Below are 24,120 nucleotides of genomic sequence, written 5' to 3'. Positions count from 1 at the left end.
GGGCGAGTGCAGCGAGTGCAGCGCCAGCGGGTGCGCCGCGCGCTTCGTGTACGGCGAGTCCAGTAGGCGCGCCAGCACGCCGCCCACGTGCACCTACACATCACTTACTGACACATCCCGAGTTGTTTAAGTCACTAAGGGATACCCTCAGTGCACATTTCTCATACCAACTCTAAAACTATTTAAATACTTGCGCCCAAATAGTGTAACGAATTTTATCTTCCTTTCGTAAACGCCGCTTACAATATGATAGCCATGAAATTCTAAAATGCTGTTACATGTTTTAATGTCGTTTTAGTGTTTGGCTGTTAGAGTATTAAAATTTGTAATAAAGAAAAAAACCATACCTTTCCAACAACACTGTTCCCGGACTGCAGTATAATGTTGCCTGATTCATCAATTAACGCAATCATCTTCAAATCATTTAGTACTACAGCATCTTTAGCGTACACTGAGGACACCGAACCCACAATCAAGTTGCTCTTCAAAAGCTGCCCGTGAGAATGTGATCGCTGCAATCTTAATATTTGTAACTTATTTGCACCTCCAACTTTGACAAGAAAACAAAGATAATCATGACCGACAAGATCTGTATGTAGAAAAGTTTTAATATCTGTTGGACTTTCCACTTGATCTCTCCGAATAACTTGACTGTCAGTCCAAATGTGATCCAAACATATATCAGGATACAAAGGTAAGGATGGCGGTGTTTGAGTTATTGAGTTTGCCAACATAGAGGTCGAGGATGCTTGTCCAATAGAGGCATGAGGTGACAACCCTTGCTGATGGAATATATGAGCCATAGGACTGTTCTGATGAGACCGATTAGGTGTATTCATACCTTTCTTCGACTGGAATGGACTTCCAGCATTCCAGCTGGTTGTATTCTTTGCCATACTCTGCATAGGGCTGCCAACGAAGTCACAAGACTGACTGAACACTGTCGTTGTTGAGTTGACATTCGGACACATGTTTAAACACTCATCTCTTGTCGCTTTCCGAATCTTCCATAGTGAATGATATCCTAATTTCCAATCGTATAGTAAAATTATACTAGGGTTGACACTTACAAATATTATTTGGACATCTCCATCGCTGTAATATTGCAACCCTTGGGATGGTGACTTGATTAATATGGGTATGACTTCGTCTAACGGATGTGAAAGTGAAAAACACGTGGGTAATGGATATTCCTGGTCATAGCCTACTAAAGATTCTGCTCGTAATTTCGCACTCATATTAAAAGGTGTTTTTGATTTATATAAAGAACTGTTGCAGGATTCGTTGAGTTTTAAAAATGATGTAGGGAGTATTGAACTGTGTAGTTGAGGTAATGGTTCCTTTTCTAAGAGGACGCCATATTTCGTAGGCCATACTTTCTTTACTTGGAATGGTATACTTGCCATGTACTCTCGACCATCTACAGCGTAAACTCTCATACATTTACTATCCATTAGTAAGATTGATGGCATTATGTTACTTTCTATGTGTTCTGTTGTATCTTCTATTTTTATATTCTTCTTTACATCACCTATTTGAGAATTTAATGCATCAAGTAGCATTGTATTGTTGATTCCGATATGAAAGTTGCAAAATGCTGCATGTTTGATTGGATTCTCTATAGTGTAACAAGCTATGGTTTCTCTCTGTTCTGGTCCAGATAACTTAGTGCCAGGAGTTGATATTAAACCTGAAAAAAAAAAACATGAAATGAGTACCTCTCCCTTTTGGGTGTTGGTCAAAAAGTGACATTGCGAAACAATAAAATAAATAAACGGATGCAGCTTCGAAATATTTCTGTCAAAAAAGGGTGGAAAGGGTAGTCAGTGGCAAGTGGCTAATTTGTTTTTTTTTATCCCTTCATTTGCACAACTTATTGCTACCTAATTGGTTATTTAAATAAATAAGTGATTTTTTGCTGTAGCAAAACAAACAAGACTGTATTCTATATAAGAAACACCGGAGATTTCCGCGACTGTACGTGGAGGTGGGGGATTTAATATAATTGTTTAAATCTAGTACAGTAGAACCTCGATAAGTTAAAGTCTAAGGGAAACACAAAATATTTTAAGTAATAGAGGTTTTATCAATTTTTATTCAGAATATCTGTAGTTTTTATTTTTTTAACATTATGACTTGTAGTTTGCTTACCAATAAAATATTTGTATTATTTGTATTTGGTTTTAAGTTATCAAGGGTCTATGTTGTAGAGGTTTTGGGCTCTGATGGAAACGGATCATGTTATTTTTTCAAGTTATATAGAGTTTTTAAGTTAATAAGGTTTGAGTTATCAAGGTTCTATTGTAATAATATATTTGTCATCCTTCTCTTACCTTTAGACCAAACCGCAGTACAACCTTTAACATACAGTTCCTCTTCATAACAACAATCAGTCTTTGGATTCAAAGGTTTTGTCATTGGTTCTTTATTTTGTGAGGAATTTAGATTAAATTTCTTAGACATATTACTAGAGCTGTTTGCACTGCCCCCTTGTGAAGTACCCGCTTCACCTTCAGTTTTCTTCAGGCCGCTGAGTAACTCAGATTTAATTGATATGTTAAATTCTGGCTTAATTCTACTCGGAGGTCTGAAAGAGTCCTCGTATTTTTCTTTGGTGGATTGCTGTGTTTCATCCTCATCAACATCTGAAAGTTATATTGTTAAATTTTAACTATATAAACAATTAAAATCAATACTTAGTCATTCATGTTAAAATTTTGATGGATTCATCCTTTGAACTCTATAGTATTTTATTAATTACAAGCTGGTGCTTGTGACTTTGTGTCAAACTAAAAATTTATAAAATTTTAGCCTATACTACTTACTGATAACATAGCTTTTTATTGGTGATAGAATTTTTGAAATCAGGCAAGTAATTTTTGAGTTATTTCAATACATACAAAAATACAAATCTTTCCTTATAGTAGTATAGATGATTAATTTCAATACAAACTCCCTACTAGTACTGACTAAAAGTAAGGTACCTGGGTTAGCTTTTCGAGACCTACCCAGGGTCACAGCAGAGCACAATTTTGAATAGCTGTGTTGTACAATTGAAAAAAAATTAACACTTACCATCAGTTTCCCTATAATAAACCTCTCTGATACACCACCACTCCTCAGAGTCCTTGTTTTCTAACAAACTCTCATCCTTTATAGCAAAGTTAGCCAGTTTGTACATAAGAGAGTTCTCCGATGTAGAATTATTAAGACCTTTGCCATAGATCTGACCGGGATGCTTTGCAAGTACTGTCCTGCCATGAGGTACAAACTCCTACAAGAATTTTATACTAAGATTTTCTATATTTTTATATATTACAGTTCATTGATTAAAAATTAATATACTGTAATTAATTTTAAATTACACAGAAGTGGCGCACAGGAAGGGGCAATATTACCTTTAAAGAATATAATATTATAATATCGATAGATTAAAAAGCACAGATTAATCTGTACTCGCGGAAAACATCGTATTTGCCACCTTATTTTAAAAAACAAATGTAAGTACATGAAAGTTAATTATATGACATTAAGAATGGCTAATTCTGTATGTTTTTAATACCAAGTTGAAACGCCGGTAAAATGAAATTTGTTATTGTACTGTATATTTTGAAATTGATTGATAAATAGTCTATCTCATAAATTGTTTTAAATACATTGCGTACTGCAAACAATACGTGTAAAATATTGCAATGCATTTAACATGTTAAATCATAAAAAAATGTTCCTAAAATTACTAATCTTCAACATAACTTACCAAAGGTTCTGAAGCCGCAATCATTGTTTTATCATCCAGATTTGAAACAAATAAACTTAACGTTTGATATAATAAGAATATGATTTTTCTTTATCCAGAAAATAAAATTCCTTTGTTTTTAAAATCCAATAACAAGATTTGTAACGAACAATTCGCAGGTTTGATTTAACCTATATGTCAAAGTCAAATTGACATTGTAATTGATTGTAATTTTTTTTTTTTTTTTTCTTCCTTTTTGGCTTTCACACTTAAGTGTATTTAGCCACTGACAAGTAAATTGTAATTTTTCAAATCTTTGTATGGAAAAAATGTTGCCAGTATAGTTTATTTTTAAACTGCGATATAATGTTTTTTTACAAAAGGGAGTGTTCAAAAAGGATCTTGTGACATAGAATCATATAAGATTATAAGTGGTCATCTTTGCCCATGAATATCTATAAAACTGGAAAAGGTGCGCCTGTCCGTTTTTAAAAACAAAACCGCACTTTCCTAGAACAAATTGTATATAATTTATAATAAGAATATACAACCGGTCATTAACCTCTTAGTTGCAATCGTAATGATGCAAGTAATTAAAAACCCTTATAAATGAAAACAACAGGAATGTTAATATGAATAAACTTTATTACTACAATAAAAGATATAGATTGAACCACACTCGCCTTTAACAAAACATTCAACAAAACACTTTGGAGCCAACAAAACACTTTGGGTGTTGACTTATTATGCCCTAATTAACGATTTACTTAGACCAGTGTTTCTCAAACCAATAACCGTCCCATAATTTTATATCTAACAAACAATATCAAAGTTAAAGATGGAATAGCCAATAATGAACTTTGACACAAATTACTGCAAACAACACTTTTTAACACGGCTGTTTATATACTAAGAATGGCAACAATATTTAAAAAAAATATCTCCTTAACGTAAACAAAACGGAGAAATAAACACTGTAACTTTGACATTGTTTGTATTTCCTTGATTAAATTAAAACATCGCAACCGTTGTATTTTCAATAATATACGAGGTGATTCGTTAAAACAAATAGTACAGTAACAAAAATATACATATAACACTAATAAAATCGGTTACCACACGATCCGTGGCTTAAATAGGAAACTTGTGCGACGGCTATCTTTTATAAAAAAACAGATCTTCCAGCACCATTTTTATATCGCCTTTAAATACTTTATACAGCTTCACTTTCTTATCAATATCCATAATTATTTGGCAATACGCCCCCTTTTTGTATCAAAAACGTTTCAATCTAACCCATCCTTTTGCACATACTGGCCCCTTGTTTATTGTAACCTTAACACTAGTTTCGAATAAGATAAGGCTCAATATGTGATGAAAAATCTCATCAAAGTTATTCAGATTTAAAAAAAAACATGAGTTTTAAAAGAAATTAACCTTCAAAAGCTCATCAAATATATCAATATAGGAAAGTTTTAAAAAGCTTAATTTTCAAACGTAACAATTTATAAAATTTAAGATAAAAACGAATAATTTTAAATTTGAAAATAAATAAATTGCAACACAAAAAACTATAAAGAAATCTGACAAAATGTTGCCATAATGTTTAGAGGTTATTAAAATATATTCATTATAATATACTAATTATATATCACTTATATATTAGGTACATACTAATATTCTACTGCCTAGCTTCTCTATAAATACATTTGGTCTTTGGATGAGCATGTCACATTATGGCTTGTGTCATTGTTTGTTAATTTAAATAATATAAGTGCACTTCCAATTTAGTACTTGATTATATTTCATTAAAATACTATTCTAGACTAGACCTGCAACGTAAGCATCGCACCATCCACCTTCTGTATAATTTAAACATAGGAAAAATAACAGTGATCACAGAGGCCCTTAAAAAATCCATCACAAAAATAAACAACATAGAAAAAAATATTTGAGAAACACTGTTCTGGGACGAACTACTAACTAATTGATGAACGGTCTTGGTGAACATTAAAATAGCTTATAAATAAAAACGATTTTCTTTAAAAAAAATCATGAAAATTTTTCGATAATTTTCAGGTACCTAATTGGGATAGGTTTTACGTACTGGACGAACGTAAAAACTAGTTTTTTTTTTGTTTTTAGATTTTTTTTTGACAAAGTCGAGTGATGATAGTTCATGTGAAGATTGTATAAAAGAGATTGGAAAATCCTGAGGTTAATCTAAACATAAGCGAAATGTCACATATAGATAATCAAACAGGGTTGCCAGTTTTATTAAAAGTTTTTAAACATCATTTGTTTGTGCCATTTCGTCTATGTAAAATTGTAATTTTTTCACTAGCATAAATATTTATCACAAGGTAAGGATTGTAAGTTTGACCCACAAATGGACTGATAATTTGGAAATTTGAAAAAGAAAGGGAACCTTTTAAAAGGTTATTTCTCTTAAACAAATAATATCAGTAACAATTTATGTACGTTAATTCATTAACGTTGTTATATTTATCACTAATTTTTAACACATATTGTGATAAAAACACAAATCTGTACAAGTGCCTTAAGTAAATGTTATACAATATGTTTGCAAACATGCAACACTACAATAAAAACAAAAAGTCACGTTACAAATGCGACGCAGTCTGCGCGTGGTGTCTCGGTTGCGACATTATCTAGTATTAAGGCGATTTCAATAACCTAAGTTACACATAATGAGGTTTATGATTTTACAATGACTTATTTTTGGCATTTTATTTTTAATATAACATCGTTATGTATATATATGTATATATAAATCAAATACGGCGTGTTCCAGCAACCGATACATAATTGACCAACACGGATCACGCCGTATTTTTAAAATCTGATAATGTTTTTACATGCAAAATAGATTATGCTTCTTTTATTCTTGTGATAATTTATATTTCTTTATTTATATATCTATCACCCTTAGTTTTTATTCCTATAAAGCGGAACATCGCGGCCTACACGAACTCAACCCAGGTATACATATATCTTCTCTATCTCTATATAAATAAAGTCTATCTCTAATTTATAAAAACTACAATTAAAACGTGTACAATAATATTATTTCTTTATGCGTACCATGTAAAATGTAGATCTATATATAAATATTATCTGATTATCGAGTAAATAATTTTTGGAATATCGGTTAAGGCTAAGTGTCGGTATTTCATACCTCGGAAGCGCGGTCTGCGGCGGCGGGGGCGGCGGGGGCGGCGGCCGGCTCCTCGATCTTGGAGGTGTTGGCGGCCACCTCGGCCAGCGTGGCCAGCGCCAGTAAGCCAGCGCTGTGGTGCGCCTGCCCGCACGCCTCCATGGCCGCCATCACGCCGCACGGCGCCTCCGTCGCCAGCTTCATCTCGGGGCTGGTCTCGGCGGCGCCGGTCGTGTCGCACGACACCATGCTGTTTACCTCCAGTCGTGTGATACTGATCTTCCGCGGCTTGCGTTTCTGACTGCCGATGACATGCTCGCGCCATCTCTCCGCCATCTCCCGCCGCTCGTCGTATGGCGGCCGCGGCACGGAGTTTATAATCTGCGACGTTTCGAGCGCCTTCGGCTTCAAATTGATAGTTTTCTTTTTGCGTTTGTTCTCGCGTTTCTTCTGGAGGAACTTCTCCAAGCTGAGGGAGGGCAGTGCTCGTATCTTGGCGTCCAAATCGAAGTCGGCAGCTTTGAATGTTTTGCTCGAGTTGTTGTCCGGATCGACGATGTCGGCGGGTTCGGGTTTAACTTCGTCTTTTATGATGACCTCGTTCACGTAGTTCGGTTTCAAGTCGTCGATATAGGATTCCTCGTAGGAGTTGCCAGGATCCCAACTGCAGGACGCGCTGTAGCTTTCGTCTGGCATTTTGTCGGCGAAGTCTCGTCTCGGTCGCTTATTCACTATCAGTCCCCCGACGGCCATGAATTCCTGGTATCGCTTGCCTTTGCAAGTCCTACCGGATTTGGATTTTTCGTCGTCCGACCAGTTCCTTTGATACCCCTCCTCGGTGGAGTACCTCTTATCGACGATTTGATTGATGACATCCTGGTTGGTGAATTGATCGTTGGGAACGCCGTACCGATATATCCGTCCCTTCTCATCGAAGTCCTCTTCGAATATCCTCGTGGTTTCGGAGAGGGCGTCTTGCAGTTCGTCGTCTCTATTGCATTTAATATTGACCCGCTGCAGTATGTGTTGAGATCGGTCTTCCATTGGTGCTGAGATCGCGCTAAACTTAAACGAGGGGGGTGAGTAATAGGGGTTGGGGGTTTGTATTTCAGTCTTAGTGGCCAGGAGGCTGCTGAGGCCCCCCATCTGGGCTTCATCCGCAAGCTTGCCGGGAGTGAACATCGATAACGGTTTCGCTTCGTTGTCGAAGGCATCGTCGGCAGGTTTCTTGTTTAGATCTACTCTAGTGGAGTTGTTATTGGTCTTCTCGAGGTCGTGGTCGTGGCAGTCGGGGGGGGACTCGGCAGTCTTGTCGGCGTCGCGCGGCCGCGAGGAGAGCGTGCGGAGTGGGGGCGCGGGCAACTTGTACCATTTGAAGTCAGGGTTGGCGCTGAAGAATGCGTCTTTATACTGCAAACGGAAAGTCGACGTTAAACAGACGTGTTATATAAGTTAATCTCCAAACATATGCAAAATTAATTACCTGTTTAGCAAGACTCGTGTAGCAAGATTTCTCTTCTTTGTCCAAATTAGCCCACCATTCGCCTAGAATTTTCGTTATGGATCTGCAATAGGAATAATAAATTATACTTAATAAATACTTTCTCGTATTTTCACAAAGTTTATAAAGGCCCAAGTAACAAAATGTGAACCAGCGATTATAGATCGAAGAGTACATGTCATTTTACAATTTGTTAAAGTAGCTGGGCACAATGAGAACTGTTAATGAGCGCTAAGGAAACCCTTAGTTTTAGACAGAAATCTACACATAGCGAACAATAGTATGTCGTGTACCTGTTCTCCAGGTTTGGGTAGCGGTCCCGCACGACGCTGCGGTGCCGTTTGCAGAAGATGAGGAAGGCGTTCATGGGCCGCCGCGCGTGGTGCGCCGGCTCCCCTTCGCCCTCCTGCTCGTGCATTGTGCGTTATCTGCGAGAGAGACAGACATATTTATCACACTATCACTACGAAGTAAGCTTGTTCAATAAACTATTTCGACAAAGAAAGGTCCTCATAGAAATTAATATTACAACTTATAGACTTTAAAAACTATACAGTAAAATCTATTCGCCAAATTTTGTAACCTAATAAGCTTGGTGCAATGCGGTGAATTGTATTACCCAAAGTATATGTTCCATACTAATTTATATAAATACTAGCTTTCGCCCGCGACTCCGTCCGCGTTGATATAAAAAAACAAAAGTAAAGTAGCCTATGTGTTCTTCCAGACTCTCCTCTACATCTATGCCAAATTTCATCGAGATCCGTTCAGACGTTTGGGCTGCAAACTCTAACAAACATCCATCGTTCCATCTAAACTTTCGCATTTATAATATTAGTATGATATGAAGTATGAAGTATGATAAAGTAAGAATACAATTCCATTTAAGCCCTCGGTAAAGTTGCAAAAACCATAGCCCTTTATCCCATAAGTTAATATAATAAACGATCAGTGAAACGAACATTTGAAATCTAATTTCCAATTTCAAATTATCCTTTACTACTAAACTATGGTATCTTTATTTAAACAATAAACATTTAATTAATAACTTAAAATATGTGAAAAATTCACATCAAATAAATGTAAATAATCAATTAAGTGTAAATATTTACAACATACAGTTCTCATCGAATTGGATAGAATCGATCGATGACGTCACAATCGTGACAAGCTCATATTACAATAACATATCTATAACTACAACATAATGACACGTGCTAGTGATGTACCAGTTAATTGAACATCGATATAACCGATATTTTAATCTATTTTTTAATACTTGGAAGTTAGTTTAATTTTAATTTGTCCTAAAAATGTGCAAGCGACATTGTCCTCGTGGAATAAAAAAAAAACTAAGTAACCCACGTGTTCCTCCAGACTATTTTACCATCCATCCTAACTTTCGCATTTATTATGTAGAAGTATAAAATTACGATTTATCGTAAGATAACGTAATGTGTCGGAAAGTAATACTATTATTGTTATATTATATTATTGTAATAGTATTGTTAAAACAGTTTAATTTTGTATTGAAACGAACATCGTAGTCATCGAAGTCAAGTAAAAAGAAAACTATGAATAGTAATTTTACAGTTTATTATTCACTAACACTACATATATGATGCAATAGTAAATAAATATCGGGAAATAACTGTAACATCAAAACTAATAATTAATATTTCAGGTGAATCCCCCAATGATAGTCTTTCAAGTTTACATTTTATTTTAGAAAACAAAACGTTCAGAATACAAAATAGTTAAAAAGAGTGAGACATAGACAAAGTAAATTTCGATTATCGTTACCAATAGAATCGATAAAATGTATCAAAACGTATAGAAACAAATGCTTTACGTTTTCAGTCAGCAATATCGTTAATCGAACGTTACTTTGTCTATGGCTTTTATGTTTTAGGTTATGTAATTTAGAAGAGACTAGGTAATGTAAAATGACATACAAGTGCTAATATCTCCTTTTCAATTTTGCCACCTAATATTATGTAATCTTGATATCAGTATCTGATTTTTAATTCATCGTGGTGTAATCAGATTTATTGCTCCCCCTCTTTTAGTTACAGTTACTACCTATTCTAGACAAACAGCTTTAATGTTTTGAAGTCATTGTTTTAAATTTTGCCGATAATCCCCTCTCTATCACCGCGTCCTGAGCTGGTCTGCTCAGTACCGTCAGTACCGCGTGACGTTAGCCAGTCATCGGCAAAGCTTCCAAAACTAGTCATATTTTGTCATGTTCCTTGTTTTAAAATTAATTAATAATTTACTAGTTGAAGTATTAAGATAGTCAAGGCCGTATATACTCTTTAACAATGCTTTCGTTGTTTACAGAAAGTAATAACAAATGTTCTTTGCCTAAATGTTTACAATTCGATGAGATCTCATTGTCGCCGATCGGAGGTGTGTACGCCGCGTAACAATTTGCTTATGGTTGCGCAAACAGTTGAACAGAGCGACAATAATATTGTAACTATGTATTTTATTCCTTTATTGTCAGCCCTATTTTCATTCGTTAGTTATGAATGTGGAGGGGCACATCGGTAGAGGTAGACCTAGTGAGATAAATGGATTGTTCGAAAGGTGACATGATCAAGAAGGGAGCGATGACTGAGAAGTCGGATGATAGAGTACTTTGGAGGACGAAAATCCGGTGCGAAGACCCTACAGGAGTAGGATAAGGCTGGGGAGATGATGATGATGGTTGCCAATAAAAATAAAAACCCTTATGAATGTACTAGGATTCTTAAAAACCACTCCTTTCTAAATCCGTCGAGTAGTTTTTCACTAACGATAACAGACATAGTGGTGTAGAATTTGAGAAGCAAAAGGTTAGGGTGGTATTGTAACATGGCGAGGTAAAGATCACGTAAACAAGAAAAAATTAAGCTTGGCTACAAATATAAAGAAGTCCGAAGAAAATAAGCATAGATTATGTAAAAGAGGCTTGAAAAGGGAGTGAATTCTGATTGCTGATAGATATATATGTATTAGAAGTACACGGAGCCGACCTTGCGCAGGGACAAGGGCAGGTTGATCATACAGTGATAAGACTGACACTGAAGTCAGTTTATGACGTCACACACTAATTTAGTTGTTCAACTGTTTGTTCTGCTCTGTATACTCGTTGTGTGACCTTGAAATCGTCACGGGCAGACGCGTTCCGCATTTATCCCAAACAATGCAGTGTTACCGACCCCGCGCTTATCAGCTCTTATCACGTGACGAAATTGAACTGCACAAGCAATATCAAACTCACTGATAACGTGTTATGACATGTTGCTCTTTATGATTTTTCTTTGTCCCAACATCATTGTTATCGATTAAAAGAGATGTATTTGTAAATAAAATTGCATTTTTGTATGACTGATATGTTGAAATTATTTATCCCCTTTCTGTCGCCATCTTTAACAATTTTACTTCAACATGGCGGATAACTCGTAATTATTTTGATCTCAACGGTTCACTTAACATCAGCGGCCAACAATAGGCATATAACTATAGTAATACTATAAAATGGAAAGATTTGTGTTTTCGTATGTAACGAAGACTCAAAAACTACTAGACAGATTTTAAAACTTATTTTGCTATTAGAAAGTCACATTATCCCTAATGTAATATATATAAATGTAATATAATATTAATTTTTATTTTTAATTCCTTGCGATGTAAGACGCGGCCAAAATCCTAGTAGTAAAACCACAAAGTTAATAGAGAGAAAAGCCAGTTAGCACGAACAATTATCAAAAAAATTAGGGTAGATGCGTCACACCAATTCGCGACCAAATTTTTTTAAAGCGATAAGTAGACAGGAAAGTACCGAGCGTGGCCAACCTGTATGCGGCCAGTGCTTGATCCCGCTATCCGTTTTCACTTTCGCGGGCCAATGCCCCGTGCCCGGCCACAGCCTCGGCACACTTCGGTATTTAGGGTCAAGGTCGAAGACCATAAAGTACAGAACACCTTGCCCTATTAAAAGACAATTCTTTTTTTTTAAACACTTATTTATACTGCAATCTCCTTTGATATTTTCCCTTTTTGCGAGTGCCAAAAGTTTAGATGTTCTTGGCACGTTGTAAAATTACTTTTTAAAAATGGAGACATCTCATCTGCTCTCGTGTTGAGGTCAATATATGCAAACAAATAACTTGTTACTACGGCCGTAGTCGAAACATCAACTAAAATATATTAACTGTTTTTGTAGCTTATAATTCAACTTACTGTAACATAAAAGCTATGATTTTGAGTAGTTGTGGACTGACAACTTAGTGGCTATTTCCACTTGGCTAGCTGTGCAACTTTTTTATACCCTTAGTGGAAATAAAACTTAAACTACAAAAAAAATATTTTTCATTATATATACACTGCGCTGTTAATGTTTTCTTGTTAAAAATCTATTTGTTGTACAAACTATATATGACTTTGTACATGATATTGTCAACAGGTTGTTTGGTTGGCGGATCGGTGTTGCTAGCGTCAATTTTCCGATTGGCAAGGTCAAGGTGAAATATGAAAACACGTGCGTTTGCATCGACCACTGTGCGAAAACAAGAAACGGCTTGAGAAGGTCACAGCCTTTATACATATTGTATTATTCTTCTTATTTAAATGGATTTTGGTATAAGGATTTTATAATCGCATTTTGTATTTGAGCTAATCGCATATTCTAATTGAATTGCATAAAAATAGTCTAATTATATTCTTACTGTATTCTAAATTCTTTAAAGAAATAAAAAAAAAAATAATCTATAGAGATCTTAAAATTATAATGTTGCCACTATTAATAATTTCTTGACAGCCGTTTAAAAAAAAGTGTTATTTAAAGCCATTAAAAAAGTGTACCAGTGGCCAGTATCATAGAAAACTATTTTAGAAAAAAAAATCGCTTATCAACGACCACAATGCACGGGGCGAATGAATAATTAAAAAGTTACTAACAATCGTGTTTTCGATAGCCGGCGAGCAACCAGTTTCCTCTGAGATAGCGATACGACGGATGTTTTCTAGCATTCCTCACTAAACTATTTGGTAAAGTAATATCAACTCTATTTTTAGCCCGATAAGGTTCTTTTTAAGTTGCATATTTATGTGATATTAATAATAAAGGTTTTTATTTAAAAATAATATCCAAGCGATAATGTACTATAAACAATTGGTTATAATGTTCAAGTTGGTTACAACATTTTCTATTTTGGTAAAGTTAAAATAACGAGCATACTATTCAAGTTCCAACACACTTTTCCTACTTTGCCAAAAGACATTTACAGTTTTAGCTTTAGCCGTTTCTAGTGGGTTATTGTTTCTGTAATCGACATTTAATAAATAGAAAGTTATGAATAATATTTGCGTAGTAACAGTCATTTAGATTCTAAAACGCGACCTAAATACAGGGGTAAACAGATGGCGATGTCAAAAAGAACATGATACCGCGACAACTGCTTTGTTAGCTTTTAATATAATCTCTCCAGTCAACATATAAATCGATGTACACTTTTTATAAAGTTAAGGGCTGCCAACATTCAATAAACGAAAAAAATATACGAAAACGTAGACATCAAACTGGTGGCAACCCTATGAAGTAGTAGATTTATTTCGTATGATGAGAAAGGTAATATATTTAAAAACATGACCTCGGGAAACGTAAACGGCTAGACGATTTTAAAGAGAGTTGTCATTTGTTTACATTCATGAATATTTTAAAGTCATTCAAACCATATACTCGTGGAAACCGTTATTATGCTATTTGTCTTTACTAAGAGGAAAGATTTGTATTTTTATATGTATTGAAATAACTCAAAAACTACTGGGCCGATTTCAAAAATTCTTTTACCATTAAAAAGCTACAACATCACTGAGTAGCATAGGCATATTTTTTTATTAATTTATTAATGTAACGAGGACGAAGTCGCGAGCAACAGCTAGTCGTTGATAAATATGATGGTCAATTTATAGCTGCAGATGTGTTACCCGATATTTATATCTACAATTCATGTGGTGAGCATTGCAAGCGCAGTTTATATCGGTTTTACTTCCTACTAGCTGTTCCCGTGCGACTTCATCCGCATAAAATTAAGAAAAATATTATTTTATCGTTTACATGTGTTAAATTTTCAATTGCTAATGTCAAAATGACAATCTTGCTTCCTTGATGTTAGTAGCAACTTATGGTCTCTTTCCCACAATAGGGTTTTTATCCAAAATATTTACCCCCTAAGTTGTCATGAAAATATATAGCCTAAAGCGTGACGTAAGTGTTGGGCTTATTATTAATAAAAGTATTATTCACAAATATGCTGTAATTGCTGACATATTAGGCAACAAAGAAGTGTGTGTTTTCGCTTTATTATATTAGTATAGGTATAGATATAATATGGTGTATTGTGTTAGTCATATGTTAGTAAAAAGAGATAGTTGATGGCTTGTTTCAAATGGTGTGTATGGCTTTAATTAACAGCATTTCAGCGTCTGTATGTAAAATCGAGAAAAAACGTCACATTCCACGTATGCATTTATCAAAAATTTCATTTAAGGCCTCGTTAATTCGGGCTGGAGATATTTGAAGAAGCTGGACAGGACTTCAAAGGTATTAAGCGTGTCATATCGTCCCTGTTTTTCTTATGACTGTGAGATTTGATATTATGTTTACACAAGTATTTCGACAATGAAAACCCAGATACATAAAATATAAAACACACAATAAGCTTCATATCTTGTATTTTCATTTCGTCATTAGTTTTAAGAAACGACATTCTCTTGTCAAGAAAAATCATTGGAATATTGGCGACGAGTGACATTTTCGTCAAAGGAAACATAAATACATTTCTTAATTATTTGCGAGTTTCGATTTAGCCCAAGCTTTCCCCCAACAGACTACATATTGGAATTTCAAATTTTTAAGTATCTTCAAAAGGTTCTTAATTCGTATGAGTTTTATTATTTTATTTTTTTTACTTGGTAACTCTTCTCTTGGTTGATCAATTTTCACAATTCCGTTTTTATCTGTCAAATATTGTATGTCTTTTGTCACCATTTAAAAAAATAAAAACTATCCAGTTCATAAGGATGGTTGGAAGGTTCAGAAAAAATTGGTGAGGTCTCTATTTTGTAAAAATTGAAGTTAAGAAAGGTCTAAAGTGAGGCAACATTTTTGTACATTGGAAATTAACAAAGAGTAGACATTTGTCATGTCATTTCATAATCTTTGAATATCTTTTTTAGACAGTTGTGTGAGTGTAGCAAAAATTGCTTGATCATTCACATATTTAACATGTTCATGATAGAAACGAAAGCATTAACACTCTGTACATATAGACATTCATTATCTATTTCTAATATGAACAGTTAAGCCGTATCTAACATGGATCCACAACGCCTAGTGCTTTTGCTTGTTTTTTTTAAATGGCGACGACGTCCCGCGCTATAATTAGCGCTACACCGCTGACTAAACTTATGAGTAAACAATCTTATCATTTATGGACATAGCATGTAGGAATAAAATATCATATAGTGCTACAAACTGATCTGGCTCTGTAAGACAGTTTGTAACACCAGTGCCGGACTTAACGCTACCGACGCCCTGGGCGTGATTTTATCGGCATTCTCTTTTTTCATACCTCGCCCCACTTTTAATCCAGTGCCCTGGGCGCCCAAACCTTTCCCTACCTTAAAGCTTATGCTAAGCACAATGGGTTCTTTTGTCCAAACATATGGAGAACCCCGGTAATTATTCATACTATGGTCCTACAGTTCACGTCGGTCTTGCGTCATTTTTTTGAGGTGGGCTGGGGCGCTAGTCAGGTAATGTAATTTAATTTCACTTATACACCTCTGATCTATGTATATCAGACATTCTCAAACTTATTTTGTCTACCTTCACTTGAAAATCATTAATTAAATAGCGGTCCCAATATTTTTTGGGTCTCCGGTGACCGCAAGGGCTATCGACCATTCTGGTCTTTACCTATATTGTGACATATATCTTTCATGCTAATTTCGCTCCGCTCACGCCCGTATTTTGTTTACAAACGTACTGTTTACCGCGAAAAGGTTATTTTTAGCACTAAAGGGATGGCAGGGTTATCGTGTGTCATGGTTATTGTCAACAACTACATACGTGGGAAAATAAATCGTTAAAAATTGCATTTGGACTAAGTGAAAAATCTATTTGTGTTAAAACAGTCATTAGATATGTAAAATATAATTCACAGATTAGTTTAATTAATAATTATTAAAACAATCGCTTTTTTTACTATGGTAACATCGACAAGTGCCATGTAAACTTAAGGTAGCCCTGAAAATGCGTTGAAGTATGGCAACCCTAACTAGCTTGTCTACTAAAGTACGTGATGGTATCAAACGCCGCTATGACTAATGTAACATCGATTACCTAATGTACTCAATAATGAATAGTAATGATAGAATTTTAATTGCGACATTATATATGCAGTTACAATTTAGTTACTAACCTGAAATTATCATGTATTGCTAGGTTACAACTGGCTAGTACAGAACAGTAGCTGGACTGGACAAAATATGTGTTCACTGACGCCATTTACATTATGCCAGTTGTATTTCTATGTGTCTACACTTTACTGTGTTCACTTTAATAAAAACCAGGCATAATGTATAACTAGCCTTTTCCCGCTATTGGTCGTATAGAATTGAAAAAAAAAACTGACTCGACTCACGCACTCGATACTGTATTCTGTCTGTGCTCCAAGGATCATCCAGATTTATTCAATGGTTTTCGAGTTAAGTTATAACAAACATTCGCATTTATATTTTTTTTTCATACATACTGGCAATTTAGTATATTAGGTAATTCTATTTAAAAAGATTATATTGATTTTTGTATACCGTATTGGTTGTAGGTTTTCCAATTTCCTTTAGCGATCGGTCAATAAGATTTGGCGCAGCAACATTTACGAATGAAGTTATGAAAACTGAAGCCAAACCAATATCAGTGTAAAAGTTTTCTTCAATATTAACTTGGATAAAGTTTCAAGTTACAAAAAAACTTATTGGTAAAAAATGTAATGTTATTGACTGTTCTTACTCTAAGAGTTTGGGGTCCATGTTTTTATAAAATTATTTCTGACTAGCTAGCGCCCGCGATTCTGTCCACGCGAAAAACTTAGTAAGTAGGCTGTGTTCTAAATATGTGCTAATTTATATCAGTTCAGCAGATTACGCTACAAACTTTATCCATCCATCTAAACTTTCGCATTTATAATATTAGTAAGAATTACGATACTTTCATTCCCTTTCCACCCTTTTCTTAAGAGGAATGGATGGGAAGTAAAAGTGGATTTGACGGTGGAGGGTCTCCTCCGACAAATGACCTCTTTACGTGCGTCTCCTCCTCCGTCAATTAAGGGTAGGCAAAGCATCTGCAATTGCGGATGTTTATGGGCAGCGGTCGTTTTCCATTTCGGTGGATTCAGGTGGCCGCTTGCTCGTTTATATTATAAAAAGAAGACACCTATCTTAGAGTTATAACAGATAAATTCCTAAGCAGATAAAAATTAAAACAAATTTAAGTTAACGCTTACATATTTTTATGTAAATCAATAGTAAATGATAAAGGTATTACTTGGGTAAAAACAACTATTCAAATAGAAACCGGTGGATAGATTTAATTAATATTTTTATGACATTTATCGAAGAATGCCATTTTATACTAGGTTTTTAAAGGTTATTGTTTATTAAAACCGTCGAGTAAGTTATTATGAGCCACAGCTATATTGTGGTTTGGGGACTTTTATGCGCGAAATCTATTTTCCCAGATTTCTTTGAAATAAGTGTACAGTATATTGAAGTGTTTTGTTTTATTATGCTTTTTACAATATTTTTAATTATTAGTTTATTCATAACCGATTTCCAAAAACGATTATCATTACGTCTGTGGTGTGCACTTATCTTTTCCACTGGTAGGCCGATTGCTAATTCTTTTTTCTATCTTGTAACTTATAACTCTCTATCTCTCGTCGTCATCTCTTTCATTTCCCTTTGAATAAGAGAAATGACAACACAAATTGGTATTAACTTGTACATTTCAAGGCAATTTTGTTCTAAGACTGCGATTCCGAGCGCGTCATTGCGTCGTCTACAAATTATCCTCGTGCTCGAATCACCTCGACGTAAACTTCACTGCCAGGGTCTTATTACAAACACTGACGTATTCGTGACGTCACAATATTTAGTTAGATGCATCAGTTAAACTTTTCATAATAAGCTTGTGTTTATATCGATTAGACCGGTAGAAGTAGGTTTAGAAAGAGATGGATTGCGTGTAAGGTGACATGATCAAGGGATTAACTGAGATGACGGGAGATAGATCAAAATGGAGGACGAAAAACCCTAGAGCAGAATAAGGACGTGGAGATGATGACTGTTCTTACTCCGTTCTTTCAACATCCAAACATTCTCATTTAAAATAGTAGGACATTACGCTATATAACTGTAATGACAAATATCGGCTTAGGTTTTCCTTCATGTCCACGTAACTTTACGGTAAATCCTACCACGAATGTAGTAGATTTAATACTGGTTTCCACTATGAATATAATTCAATCCAGTGGAAATCTGTAACAGACTTATAACACTATGGATTGTTAGATTCCTTATAAAACATAAAATAACGTTGGAACTTTTTGTACAATTTTCGTTATTATGAACGTTTAGTTTCCTAACTTGTTGACAAGAATGTACAATCAATAATTATAATCATCGCAGATTTATTTATTACTCATATAAAGCTTAAGTAAACAATAGCTCGGACAGTTATCTTTATGCACCTTTTTCACAGACTAGTACGTACAGACTCAAGGACACGTAACTCGATACACAAATCGATAAAAAACAAGCTTTCAAAATCGTTTATAACTAGTTAGAAATAACGATGGTTATTAACGTAACGTAATAACATAACTAATAAGTAACAGTTAAAAAAATAGCTATATTTTACGTGTTTAAAAATATGACATTTAATCCGAATAAAAAGTTGATATCGTTGGCAATGTTAAAAAATAAAACTAGAATAATCATTGGTAAGAAACTGGTTTCGTGTCGGAATATTGTTTTAAAGTTACAAACAAAGAAATAATTAGCTAGGTAATATAGACGCTTTTGTGTCTTCACTTTAAATACATTTAATGGCAGAATGTAAATGCACACGAAAGAGATCCTCATTGCAACGCCCACAACGCGAGATGGACAATTACGTCGACATTATGTATATACAGCAATGAAACTGATAATTAAAAAACAACAAGGTTCGTATCGTAATTAATTTTTATGCAACTGTGCCGAGAGCGATTGCATGTGGATAGCGACGCACGAAAGTCGGCATGTGTTGAACTATACCAAAAATATAATATAGACGAACACACTACGTACATGTCACAGCCATTTTCAATGCAAACACATTTATATACTACACTGTTGGATGTTTTATACACAATACTTTCTATGACTCGAGAGCGTTCCATTTTTAGTTAAGTACGTAAGTCACTTGTGGTTGCTAAGCGGAATGATTAATGGAATTTTCGACGGCAACCTTGAATGCCATCAATGGATGTAAAATATAGAAAGTGATGATACTTCCTTAATCATTACATCGGCCTAGCGACTATGTTTTTTGCTGCATAATTTTCAAGGGCATCGTAAACTGCCAACTTCAACGACGGTACGGGAAGTCGCCGAGCTTCGTACGGGGTTTCTTGCCTCATAATGAATGAAACTAGGAACCCCATTACGAAAAACGCAACTGAACAAGCATAAAATTAGTATTATTAGTAAAGGAATAAAAGAAAATACTCACGAACTCGCCAGTGATACGTGTATAATCACATACATGACGTCATTTGACGCAACACAAACCCGAATTATTGAGTAAAATGTATAGTACGCTCGTTTAAAACGACACTAGAACAAACTACCAACAATACTTTACTAGATACGAATATAATGTTCAGTCATTACAAACGATTTAGGACATTTTAAAATATTTATTTGTTGTCACAGACTCCAGTTTTGACAAGATGGTCGCGCACCGACTGTTTTGCTTTGGTTGTCAGCTGATACGAAAGTCTGGTCTACTTCAAACGCAACAAATTTTTCTTTATCTCTTTCACACATATGTGATTCACGCTGAGCGGCGAGCGAGATAGCTGTTATTGATGCCACAATAGAAAACTACTTGAAAATAACAAAATGTCATATTCTAGTTGCAATATTATTGCAGAAAGAATAAAACGAAAATAAAGTTATTATTCATACATGATGAATTGGAAAAACTAAGGGAACACTAGAAAATAACTTTCTATTTCACAATATCGTGCAATCACTTAGCGATTTGTTATATTTGGGCGTGACAATTTAACTATTTTGTATTCTTGTGGCGCCATCTATGAATCGCGTTTAATATTATCATGACTGGAAGTTGAACAAGTAGTGCAATTTTCATTCGCAATTGGATTTTTATTATTCTTGAAAATGTTCCTTGTAACTTTGCAATTCTTTCTAATTTTAATTTTACAGTTTTAATACGAACAAAATTTAAGTTATACGTTAGTAACTTTTACATTTCATTTTTATTTACTGTATTTATACTCAGTTGCAAAGTAGTTACATTGCACACATAGATGGCGTTGCATTCAATTAAAGACCAACATCGTTGATATGTGTGATAACCTGTGATTATCTAAAAAATGATTTTAGTCAAAATAATTGATAGGTAGATACTTACATGTAATAATTATGATACATAATTTTGTAATAGATTTAACTAATACAAACAATAAGATTAACGAATAATAATATGCCGAATTCGAAATTAGTTTTGAATACAAACTCAAACAAATCAACGCTGTTTGCATAAATTATATTGTTGCTATAATATTTAACCTTGTTCCTTTGTTACAGTAGTTAAAGTTACCACGAGAAATCTATGCAGTCACTCCATCAATTCTGAATGACAAGACAGAAAAAACATTCAATCTTTAATTTATTACTAAAATATATATTTATTAATACCAGTTGAAAAATTGAGCAGCATTAAAAATGATTTTTTTAGAGTTATCGTGCTATAAAACTTTCAAACCATTTTATACGACAAAAAACCTTATCTAATTAGGATTTAATAATAGCAAATACTTTTGAGGTTTCAGCATCAGTGACCAAGTTGATAAGGCCTGTCCCGAGTCTGCCTGAACCGGAGCTCTAGGCACTTTTACATCAACCTATTTTTAAAAGGCCCCTTTGAAACTCAATAAGCCTACAAAGAGATTGTCTAATTTGGAATTTTTGCAAGGTTTTTGGTTATTCTAACCTCTTTTAATAATATACTAAAGTCCATAAAATGTTAGTATACTTGGTCTATGTTTTTTAAACCTCACGATATATGCTAAAAAAGTTAATTATTAACAATAGTACGAAAGAAAGTTGCTTCCCGCTGTCTGTCCCTAAGTATGTTTAGTTTTTTTTTATATTATTATAAGTTGGCAACCCGGCAACGGTCAACTGGATCCGCTAAAATGGCGAAACGACCGTTGCCCATAGATATTCGCAATAGCGGATGCGTTGCCTACCTTTGATTGACGGAGGAGGATGCGATCTTATGAGAAAACGGGTGGAAAGGAAAAGGGACTAAAGTTGGCCATCTTTAAAACTACGCAATAAATTTTAATGCATTTTTTAATAGTTTTTTAGTATTCTAGTTGAGGGCTTATATGTATAAACACAGTATCAGCATTGAAGACGTGCGAATACAGGGCGGTGTCGCTAGTTCACTTATACACTAAGAATAACAGAGGCTTCGAGTAATTATGTACACATTATGTACTATGTACTACTACACTTTGTATAAATGGATATATTTTGATGACTCGCTTCGTCATCGTCTCTTTTCTGCACGTAAGTGGTTTCCTTTGAAATGTTATGAATTTTGTAGTAGTTACGTACATTTTTGGCAAAGATTTCTACATTCATTTAACGTGCTGAGAATATTCCCAAGTGACATAAAACTGTTTCAATGACCTAAAAGTAGGCTTTCACAGCATTGCCAAGACATTAATACCTTATAGTGTTGTGAAATAATCACAAAAGTGTTTTTAAAGACCGTTTGGTTCAAATACTATCGTGTTTATATAACGTAAGCGAAATCTAGTTGTATTTAAAATACGTGCTTGATATTAACTTAAGAAAAGACACAAGACCGAAGAATGAATGGATTGTGTGAAAGAGGATATGCATGAAGGGAATGAATGTAATATGAAGGCTTTTTATGTATCATAAGGTGGCAAACAAGCCAGCCATCTGGATCCGACAAAATGGCAAAGCGACCACTGCCTTTAGACATTTGCAATAGCGGATGCGTTGCCAGGATGTGACGGCTGATAGAAATGTATGGAAGAACAGCATAATGACGACCCTCCGTAGGGACAAAGGCAACCTGATTTACTTAAGAATTATATGACGTATATAGATCAATAGAACGAGGTTAGAGTAATGATAGTTATCTTTGATTTCACGTTTCTAATAAGTATAAAAATTGGAAACAAGCGTTTATCTAGAACTAATTTCACTACCGGGTTCTCTCCAGGATGTTAACAATACAAACCTCGTAACCCTAATGGATGTAACGTGTAAATTGAACATGGTTACTTGTACAAGTGTTTATTTTATACTAGCTGTTCCCATGCGGCATGAAATTATAAAAACTGCAATTGAGAATTTGACAAATATCAAATTCTCAATCGCAAATGTTAAAATAACCGTTAATATAACCTTGCTTCCTTAATGTTGGCAGCTTGTAGTTTATGGTCCCTTTCCCACATGATGGTTTTTTCCAATTTATTTACACCTAAGTTCAATAGCGTCAATATATAGCCTAAAGCGTGTCGTAAGTGTAGGGCTTTTTATTAAAGAAAGGATTAAAAAATATGCTGTAATTGCTGACATCTTACGTCACAGAACAGATAGATATAGATATCGGTACATTTTTAGAAACCTTTCTAGTTCTAGCTAGCTAGCTTACTCCTGACGGTAAATGAATGTTCCAATGTAACTGTCTTAAGAAAAATCTGAAGAGCATTTAATAAAAGGATGTGAAAATAATTGAATTTTAGTTTTTCTGGTCGCAAACTGATACATAAATTTAACATTGCTTAGTGTAGATTTAATATTAATCAACTTATGACAGGTTTCCCAGTTACTTTTAACCATTCGATATTTTTTTCCTTTCTGTAACTTTATATCTCTGTTTGCGACCTTTTCCAAGTTAAATTAAGGAATAGTAAAAAATATGCTTTTAAATCATGTGTTAATGTTCATTTTTGTCTATATTTTTTGTCTTAAAGTAGGCTTTTTTAGTCAATTTTCTTTCTATCCACACGTTTCGTGTTTTTTTTTGACCGACTTCCCAAAAGAAGGAGGTAATCAATTCGTCTGGATGTTTTTTTATTTTTTTTATTAAATATAATATTATAGTAAAATATGTAAAAGGTTTCTTTGGTTTTGTTCGTTATTAAGTGTGAGAGTGGACACGCTCGCTTCAATTATCGTCGTTATAATTAAATTGACGCTGCCGACACCGCATACAATTTTCATAATAGCACTTCTCGTGAAACCATACTTTATAAATTGAATTTTTTAACTAAGAATAGACTTTTATGTAGATTTTCGATCGGCTTGTCT

General features: G+C 34.5%; 2 protein-coding genes across 3 annotated transcripts; both read right to left on the bottom strand.

The window, feature by feature from the left end:
- Positions 1–3,924, bottom strand: LOC106101434 (anaphase-promoting complex subunit 1-like; the record flags this gene model as incomplete). The annotated part of the gene is made up of 5 exons (XM_013280670.1): positions 3,758–3,924; positions 3,076–3,274; positions 2,334–2,645; positions 348–1,690; positions 1–93 (listed from the first exon to the last, which is right to left on the bottom strand). Coding segments are annotated over exons 1-5 (1,971 nt in total), but the record flags the coding sequence as incomplete, so codon positions are not given.
- A 437-nt stretch (positions 3,925–4,361) lies between these two features.
- On the bottom strand, positions 4,362–20,495 carry LOC106101584. 2 transcript variants are annotated; one of them, XM_013280864.1, is made up of 4 exons: positions 20,246–20,495; positions 8,709–8,843; positions 8,398–8,479; positions 4,362–8,324 (listed from the first exon to the last, which is right to left on the bottom strand). In XM_013280864.1, the coding sequence occupies exons 2-4, from the start codon at positions 8,831–8,833 to the stop codon at positions 6,930–6,932; spliced, it is 1,602 nt and encodes a 533-aa protein (XP_013136318.1). In that variant the 5' UTR covers positions 8,834–8,843; positions 20,246–20,495; the 3' UTR covers positions 4,362–6,929. The 2 variants fall into 2 exon arrangements, with proteins under 2 accessions (XP_013136318.1, XP_013136319.1); XM_013280865.1 differs by lacking the exon at positions 20,246–20,495 and adding an exon at positions 19,822–20,086.
- Between the last annotated feature and the right edge of the window lie 3,625 nt (positions 20,496–24,120).

The sequence above is a fragment of the Papilio polytes genome, unplaced genomic scaffold (assembly GCF_000836215.1).
Source record: "Papilio polytes unplaced genomic scaffold, Ppol_1.0 DF823980.1, whole genome shotgun sequence".
NCBI classification, from domain to species: domain Eukaryota; kingdom Metazoa; phylum Arthropoda; class Insecta; order Lepidoptera; family Papilionidae; genus Papilio; species Papilio polytes.
This window is presented reverse-complemented; position numbering and strand designations above follow the sequence as displayed.